Source organism: Gracilinanus agilis, chromosome 1 (genome assembly GCF_016433145.1).
Source record: "Gracilinanus agilis isolate LMUSP501 chromosome 1, AgileGrace, whole genome shotgun sequence".
Lineage (NCBI taxonomy): Eukaryota > Metazoa > Chordata > Mammalia > Didelphimorphia > Didelphidae > Gracilinanus > Gracilinanus agilis.
This window is the reverse complement of record NC_058130.1, coordinates 771587793-771597025: the sequence shown is the minus strand read 5'-3', so window position 1 is coordinate 771597025 and position 9233 is coordinate 771587793. Positions and strand designations below refer to the sequence as shown.

The following is a 9233-nucleotide window of genomic DNA, read 5'->3' as shown; positions in this document are numbered from 1 at the left end:
AAAGAAAGAAAGAAAGAAAGAAAGAAAGAAAGAAAGAAAGGAAGGAAAGAAGGAAGGATTTTTAAAAAATGGAAATTTTATATACTAAGTCAAAGTGGTAAGGAGAAAAAGGAAGGCAGGGCAGAAAGCCTGGAGTTTTCAAAGTGCCCAATGAGGGATGAAAGGATTGAAGGATTTTAGAGACAACAGGGCCTAGGATGGTGCCCACTAGACTCTGTGACCAAAAGAGAATAAGAGATAATCCAGGAGAAATCTGGAAGCAGAGATGAAGGATCTTTGAGACATAATTAGAGAATAGAGTCAATGTGAAACTAAGAGGTAAACGTGTAACCCAGAGAATCTATTCCCTTCTTTGAGTCTCAGATTCTTCCTCTGTAACTGTGATTACTAATGCCCCTCCCAGTCCTGACATCCCCTATTCTAATGTTCCTTCTCTGATTTTCCATGATCTTGGATGGTTTCGATGGTTCTCAACAACCAAAGAAACAAAGCCCAATTGTGGCACAGAAGGGAAGTCACACAATGCAGTTCAAGTTCAAGGACACTGGATTGGGAGCCAGAGTACCTGGGACCAAATCCAATTTCAGTAAGAGCTTTGGGCCTCAGTTTCCTTATCTGTGAAATGAGAGGCCAACAAAGGCAAACCCCTCATTTGACAAGAGGGGAAACTGAGATTCACTTTGGTAAAATACTTGCCCAAGGTCACACAGGCAGGAACAGCCATAGGACTCCTAGTTCGGACCTTCGCCCACTCTGCTACAGCTGCCTCAGAGAACCGGGGTTCAAATTCAGGCTTTACACTCACTCCCTATGTGACCCTAAGCACCATTTTGGACCTCACTTTCCCCATCTGTAGAAGATAAAGATTGAGCCCAATAGCCTCTAGGATCCTCCTTAGGTTGTATCATTTTAGGATTGTAGATTAGAACTGGAAGAGACCAGCAAGTCCAATCTTCTCCTTAGAGATGAGGAAACTGAGGCCTGGCAATATGTTACTACATGAAGTAGTGGAAAAGACACTGGACTCAGCAAAAAGGTAGCTGTGTATGTGTATGATATACATGTCTATGAAATCTATATGTATTCATACATATATGACATACACAGGTGTGTGGTGTATGTCTATGAGGTGCACATGTGTGACATGCATGCATGATGTGTGTCTGTGGTGTGTATATGCATAAATGTGCCGTGTATGTCTATTGTATATACACATATGTGTGTGTGTTTGCATGACATACATGTGTGAGAGAATCACCATCATCACTGTTGGTATTACCCCAGAAGAGAGGTACAGGTTGCCAAGCCAAAGAATGATTAGGTATGGAAGGACCTGAGGTACTGTACTTGGTGGTCCCAAATGCCCAACAGGAAGAATATTGGACTTACAAGACTTGTGTTCAAATCCCAGATCTGAATGTAGAGTGGGGAAAAATGTGGGAAAAGAGAATGGAGGAAAAGAAATGGGAACCAAAGAAGAGAATAAAGAGAGGGAGGAGTGGGAAGAAAGAAAGGGGAGGGAAAAAAAAGATAGACAGAGGGAACCATCCATGCTTTCCCAAATTGGGCATTTTCTAATGATTAGGGGAATGAAGGATGGGAGTGTTTGCTTCCTGGTACAAAACCTTAATGAGATGGGTTGTCCATGCGAGGAACTGACTAATCAGAACACTGATTACTTCCATTTTTAGCTCCCCTGATGTGTTGGTTTCCCCACTTGAATTTGTGACCCAAAGCTTATCACAATGCCTAAAACACAGTCAGCTCTTAACCAATTATATCTCTATCTGTCTACCCATCTATTTAACCACTGCTGTCTTTCTGAGCTCAGGTTGGGTCTCCTCAATGCCCCTAAGTGCATCTAAGTAGAATGTCCTAAGGCAGGTGCTCCTTCCTCTGCCCTCCTCACCATCATATGGAAGTGAACACCTCAATCTTGAATGCAGAACAAATCTAGCAGAGGATTTTGATTCAGGGTCCAGGAAAGTATAATCTCTCTCATTGGTCCTTCTGGTTTGTCCAGATCTTGAATCCAAATAGGAAAGAGGAGTTATAGTAGATTTGTAGCTAGATTTATTCTATCCTGACATTGCCACTTACTAGCTGGCCTTGGGTAAGTCATTGTGCCTGAGCTGCTATTTCTTCACCTGTAAAATAAGGAGTTTAGCCTTGAAAGTCCCTTCCAGTTCTAAACAGTATCATCCCTATGCTAGAGAGAAGCCAGGATGTCTCTTCTGTCCCATCCAACCCCTTCTTATAGAGAGGCATATCTCTCATATACATTCCCCAGAGCTTTGAACGACAAAATAATGTCTGGTCCCAGTCCAAGTGGAGAGACAGTATTGAGCCCTATGGCTGGAAGATGACCGCCCAGGCCCCTGGAGCCCACTTACCCACATCTGGCTCCTCTTGGTGATTGCGTTGGTTCAGCCTCGCCGTTGCCTGCTGAATGATCTGTTGGAGGTGATGCTTGAAGACCGCAGTGGTCAGTGCTTCGTACTCACAGCCCAGCACCTCTGCGGCGTAGTTGGCCCATTCGAACCGCATAAATTGCTTCCTGCCAACTGGATGGAGGAGGAGAGTCAAGAGTCAGCCACGATGCCCAGAATGGATGCTCCCATCATGGACCTTTGGGGATCCTCCCTTTCTTTCCCAGACTTCTCGTACTGATTCTGTAAGCCTGATCTGAGCCTCCATCTCAAAGGAAAGTGGTCAGTCACAGCTCTCCCCATAACAGAGGAGAAATGGTGCCATGTTGACTTATATATTTCAGCCTCATACATCCATTTCTCCCTGCCCCCCAGAAGATCTCCTCCTCAGATAGGGTACAGTGGGAAGAGCACAGGCTCAAGAGCCAAGGACTTAGCTTCAAATCCTACCTCTCAACACTTACCATCAAGCTGGAGTAAATCACTTCTCTCTCCTGACCTCAGTTTCCTTCTCTGTAAAATGAGAAGTTTGAACTAGATGGTTCCTGAAGTCTCCTCCAGCTCTAAAGCTATGGTTGTATAATCCTAATATTGCCTAAGCACCAATAATGCGCAGGTTCTGTGTTCTGTACTGACTAGAGAAGGATTAAAAAGAGAACAGTCTTTTTTCCCCATGAGGGAGAGTGGGGTGAGAAACGGGGGACCCGATGTATCTGCTGATTACAAGTGAGTAAGAAGAATAAAGGAAGGAAAGAAGAGTCTAATTAGCACTTGTTATATTCTTGGCACTGTGCTAAGTGCTGGGGGTCCAAATACAAGTAGAACAAAGACAGAGGAGGGATAAAAGAACCAAGAGCATAATTTTGTGTAACTAGGGCAGGGGTGGATGTTCTAGGGCAAGGAGAGCCCAGGACCTAAAGGGAGTTCCAGGATGAGAAGCCAGCAGAGGCATGGTTTGGGTTTTTTTTGTTGTTGTTATTTTTATTTTTATTTTTATTTTTTAAAACCCTTAACTTCTGTGTATTGGCTCCTAGGTGGAAGAGTGGTAAGGGTGGGCAATGGGGGTCAAGTGACTTGCCCAGGGTCACACAGCTGGGAAATATCTGAGGCCAGATTTGAATCTAGGACCTCCCATCCACTCTGGGCCTGGCTCTCCATCCACTGAGCTACCCAGCTACCCCAGAGGCATGGTTTTTGAAGTCTAAAAGGAAGAAGGCCATAAGGAATTGGGAGCAAAATAAGGGACAGTGGAGATACCTTCGGAGAGTTTAAGGAGAGAACTTTCGACCTGGAGGACAGATGGCTTAGAAATAGGCTTATAGGGAAAAGCTGGGTGGCTCAGTGGATTGAGAGTCAGGCCCAGAGATGGGAGGTTCTGGGTTCAAATTTGACCTCAGATACTTCCTAGCTGGGTGACCCTGGGCAAGCCGCTTCACCCCCATTGCCTAGTCCTTACCACTCTTCTGCCTTGGAACCAATAAACAGTACTGATTCCAAGATGGAAGGTAAGGGTTTTAAAAAAATGGCTTATAGACTGGTTTGGTTCCCATGTCACGTTCAAAAGCCCGAGGGATTTTAAGCAAAATTAGAATGTCTGTGAGTTGAGAGGAAGGTAGGTAGCATAGTGGATAGAGCCTCCAACCTGAAGTTGGGAGGACCTGGGTTCAAATGCGGCCTTGGATACCTCCTAGCTGTGTGACCCTGGACAAGTCACTTAATCACAATTGCCTAGCCCTTGCTGCAATTCTGTCTTAAAATGATATCAAGAAACTAAGGTTTTATGGAAAAAATTAAAAATTCAAAAATTTAAACCCCCCCCCAAAAAAAGGGAACAACTAAGTGGCTCAGTGGATTGAGAGCCTGCTCTGGAGCTGGGAGAGCCTGGGTTCAAATCTGACCTTATATACTTCCTAACTGTGTGACCCTGGGCAAGTCAATTAATCCTCATTGTCTCGTCTTCGATGTTCTTCTGACATGGAACCAATATCCAGTATTGATTCTAAGACAACAGGTAAGAATTTAAAAAGGAAAAAGATGTCTCTGAGCCGCCGTTCCCCTGTGTCCTGGGTCCAACACAGCCACAGGGAGAATGAGCAAGCTGTCCCAGCAGGGCCTGGGCGTGACTTTGGTCATTGCATCCTCCAGGCCAGCCTCTTTGGTCTTGGGAACGAACCCTTTACGCTCTTAAAAATTACTGAAGATTCCCTGCCACCTCCCACCACCAACACAAAGAGTATTGGCTATCAGATCCCTATTTATCAATATTTACCATGTTGGAAATTAAAACATCTCAGTAATATTGAGAAATAGTTTGGGCCTTCCCAGCTCCCTGATAGGATCTCAGAGATCTCGTTGGGGACTCTCGTTGATATTCTGAGAGCCCCCGTTTCAGAGCATACATAGACCTCTGCCCATTGTAAATGCTTAGTGCTGTGTTTGAAAAGTGGACAGAATTCTGGCTCTGGAGTCAGAGGAGAGGGTGACCTTGGCCAATTCTCCTAAGTTCTAGAGGCCTCAGTTTCTTCTTCTGTAAAAAGGAGAGGAGAGCAGAACCATATGACCTCCAATGTCCCCTTCACTTCTAAATCTGCTGTCTTACATTGTTTGGAAATATTCTGTGTTGCTCACTTAGGAACATTTTGGGAAGCTTGCCCCAGGCACCAAACACGCTGGTTATAGTGAAATAGGTAGTAGTGAGTTCAAATCCTGCCTCAGACAGTTACTGCCTAAGTGACCCTGGACAGGTCACTTGATCTTTGTTTTCCTCAGTTTTCTCATTTCCAAAATGATTGAATTGGGCTCAATGACCTTGCAGATTCCTTCAATCTCTACATCTATTCTCTGATTCTGGCGAAGGAAATGACAAACTACTGCAAGATCTTTGCCAAGAAAACCCCAAATGGGATAACAAAGAGTCAGACATGAGTGAAAATGACTGAATAACAACACCAAAAGAAGCAAGAGAGTGTTTCGCCGAGGGTTCTTCTCTCAGTTAAACCACCTGGCCAGATTTACAGGATGGAAAAGTGTGGCTCAGAATTATTTCACATGACTTTGTTGAGTAGCTAGGATTTTGATTTCTGTCCTTGTCTCACAGGCACTTCAAAAATGGCCATAAACATCAGAGAGCTTGATGTAAAAAATGCCAGAAAGAGGTACAACAGGTTGCTGAAATTCTATTGATGTCTTTTGCTCAACTCCTAGATCTTTGACCTAAAAAATGCCCCCCCCCAAACTGAAGAAATGCTCAGGGGGCTGTGACAATGATTTGTAAGTGGCTGCGTGTTCAGACACCATTTCCTGGGTCTTATTGGTACTGTTGCTGAGAACGTGTGGACAGAGAACTCTGCAAGTCATGAAGAGATATATGATGGTCAATGATGGTTGTTGTGGTTCTTGTTGTCCAATTCCTGCTGGATCAGAGATCTCATTGGCTGTAGGTATGTTCTCAATTCATGCCGCGTATCACCAAGTCTTCCTGGAAATCCCCTTCATTGGGTCCCTCCATCATGATGGATGCCTTTTTCCAATTCCCTTGGATACTGATGGATCACCTCAGCTCTCTGTGGGTTGCCTCTTCCTTTTGTCCTCTCTTTTTCCAGTCATCCACCTCTCTAATAATATCCTTCGCTATCATTCTCTTATATAACTCTTGCTTAGCCAAATGATGCAGCCTCTTTCCAGCCACTATGCTACCTTCCCATTGACCTTTGGGGGACTTGAACCAACCAACTTAGGGCTCTGCCAAGAGATTGTCTGCTTTCCAAGAACCAACCCGGCCAAGCACAGAGGGACTCACGGGTCATTCGGAGTGAACTCTTTGACCGTGGCAATCCGTGAAACAGAGAAAAATATACAATATTCTTTAGTTGGGTCCATTGGAATCTCCTTACACCATCTCCCTCAATACCGTCCAAGCCTAGATTCCGACAATTACAAGCACTGGACTGCCCCCATGGGACACATCATGGCCCCATTTTTCTATCCCCCCCCTGCACACACACACACACACACACACACACACACACACACACACAGAGTGTTGTTTGCTCACTAGAACATGAGCTCTTTGCCCTCAGATTCCTTGTATCTCCAGCCTTTAGTCCAATTCTTAGGACATAGAAAGCATTTCATGAATCGTTGACTGATTGATTGATTGATTGATTGATTGATTGATTGACTGGACTATGATTCAAATGGAACATCCCTGGATGTGGTCTTCTCCTTCCGAGAGGAAAGACGAGAACCGATCGTTCTAGTCCTGAAGAGACCAAGCTTGGAACGGAATCCTCCCACGAGACCAACACTCAAAGAGAGAGCTTTCTACTTTCCCGTTGCTCTGACCTTCAGAGGACTGGCTGAGCTATTAGAAGTCACAGACAGAATCAGCAGTTGCTATTCCTGATAGAGGAGCAGAGGGACAGTTGCTGGACTGAATAGGAGATCTGAATACTTAGCAGTTATTCTCAGAGACTAGGAAAGAAAACATTTTACTAAATGAGGTGCGTGGATTTCTCTATCAACATATGGACAGATTGCATTAGCAATAGAAATCAGTTTTAAATAAAAGTTATTCTGTTTATCGATCTATATGATAAGCAGCCCCTGAGGCCCCTTTGAGTATTCATACAGAATAAACCCCCTGAACAACAGAGTTCCAAAGCTGGGGGTGCCCACTGTGGCCGTAGGCTTAGGACCAAATGGAAGTCCTTGCAGAAGCTTCAGTCAAGACACCAGAGTCCTCACTGGTTAATTACCCAACGTCTTCATGACCTTGATTCGGGTGCTGCTTCTCTTTGGGACCCAGAGAGTTAAAAGCAGTATATGCATAGCCATTCTCCTAGAAACACAGACATCATCATCATCGTCATCATCATCATCGTCATCGTCATCGTCATCGTAGTGGCTAAAGTTTATATAATAAAGGATAACATTCTTCCTCAGTCTTTAAGATTTGCAAAAACTTTTAATTTACATCTTTTCAACTCTATGAAGCAAGTGCTATAATTATCTTCATTTTACCAATGGGGAAACTGAGGCCCAGAGAGATTAGAAGACTTGCCCAGCATCTCACAAGCAAGACTTGAAATCAGGTCTTCCTGATTCCAAATCTAATGTTCTGGGGGGGCAGCTGGGTAGCTCAGTGGATTGAGAGCCAGGCCTAGAGACAGGAGGTCCTAGGTTCAAATCCGGCCTCAGACACTTCCCAGTTGTGTGACCCTGGGCAAGTCACTTGACCCCCATTGCCTACCCTTACCAATCTTCCACCTATAAGTCAATACACAGAAGTTAAGGGTTTAAAAAATTAAAAAAAAATCTAATGTTCTGTCCACTAAGTTGAGGACCTTCCCAGCTTCAAGAATCAGAGTTTGTGGGGGCCAGTATTGTGCCAGGAAAAGACCACTGGACTGGAAATCAGAAGACCTGGTTCAAAACCCATCTCTACCACTTACTACTTGGGTGAATTGGAAAAAGTCATTTCCCCTCCATGGACCTCAGTTTCCTCATGTGTTAACACAAACCAAGTTGGACTAAATGGCCTCTAAGGTCCCTTCCAGCTCTCTATCTATGGTCCTGTGATTGTGGGATTTTATGGAAGCTCATCTGTGCTCCCAGGAGCATATCCTTGCATCCAGCTGTATAGATAACAACGAGGGGGAGGGAGAAAGAGAGAAATCCAATTTCTCCCATTTTCCCATGATTGCTACTTTAGAATTATAGTTATAGTCAGCACCAGAATTTCTCTGAAAGCTGTTTGTCTGAGGGCTAGATTTGAGTGCAGAGAAGGGACAGCCCTTCTCATCCACTTTCCCTATATCCGTCTTCCCTTCATGCCACATGAATAATCAGCCCACAAAGGACATTATCCATCTGGAAGTTCAACCTCAGTGACCTAGCAGATTTTACTAAAAGGGGTTCACACAAAACCAGGTCCCTGAGAAGGAAGCTGGTCAGATACAGGGATATTGGAATATCCAGAATTACACTCTGTCCAAGCATGGAGACAATGGAGAGAGGTAAAGGTATATACTAGTGAGACAGAAAGAGGCAAGGGGCAGCTAGGTGGCTCAGTGGATAGAATGCCAGGCCTGGAGATTGGAGGTCCTGGGTTCAAATCTGACCTTAGGCACTTCCTAGTGATGTGACTGATTCCAGACAAGTCATTTAACCACAATTGCCTAGTCCTTATTGATCTTCTGCCTTGAAACCAATATCTAGTATTGATTCTAAGATGGAAGATTAAAAAAAAAACAAAAAGAAGGGAAGGAGAGAAGGAGAAAGGATAGAGAAATGAGCAAGAGAGGGAATGAGAAAATATGGGAGGAGAGAAAGAATCAGTGGAGCAATGTGCAGGAGAGAGGGAATGAGAAAAGATAGGGGGAAAGGAGGGAAAGAATAGATGGAGAAATGGGCAGAAGAGGGGGAATAAGAGAAGATGGGGATGGGGCAAGAAGGGTCAGAGAGCAGGAAGAAAGAATAGGGGGAAGGGAAAGAGGATTTGTGCTTATAATTCTTAAGACTTTAATCCACTCTTAGAAAATGGTTTTCATTTTGGATTTGTTGGGCCTTTTTCCCTTACCATGCTGAGGTATGGGGGAAAAGAGGCTCCTCTCAGCCTGCAGGTAGCTCAATTGTTATCCATTACTGTAGTGTCCCACTCGAATTAATAGCCAAGCTATTATTCCCTCCCAGTCACAATGGTGATGCTAGCATATTACTCTACATTTTATGATGGGACTTCTTTATCACCCAGAGTCTGTTGCCTCTATCCCTGCATCCTCAGAACTCCAAGATTATAGGAGA

The 9233-nt window shown here is 44.3% G+C and overlaps 1 protein-coding gene across 1 annotated transcript in view; it reads right to left on the bottom strand.

Annotated features, from left to right (window-relative positions):
* The window catches only part of MYO18B (myosin XVIIIB), a 352648-nt gene that overhangs the window by 253499 nt on the left and 89916 nt on the right, over positions 1-9233 (bottom strand). Inside the window, exon 12 of the mRNA XM_044685471.1 lies at positions 2394-2564. Within this exon, the coding sequence (XP_044541406.1) occupies positions 2394-2564 (171 nt within the window). The remainder of the gene's footprint in view (positions 1-2393; positions 2565-9233) is intronic.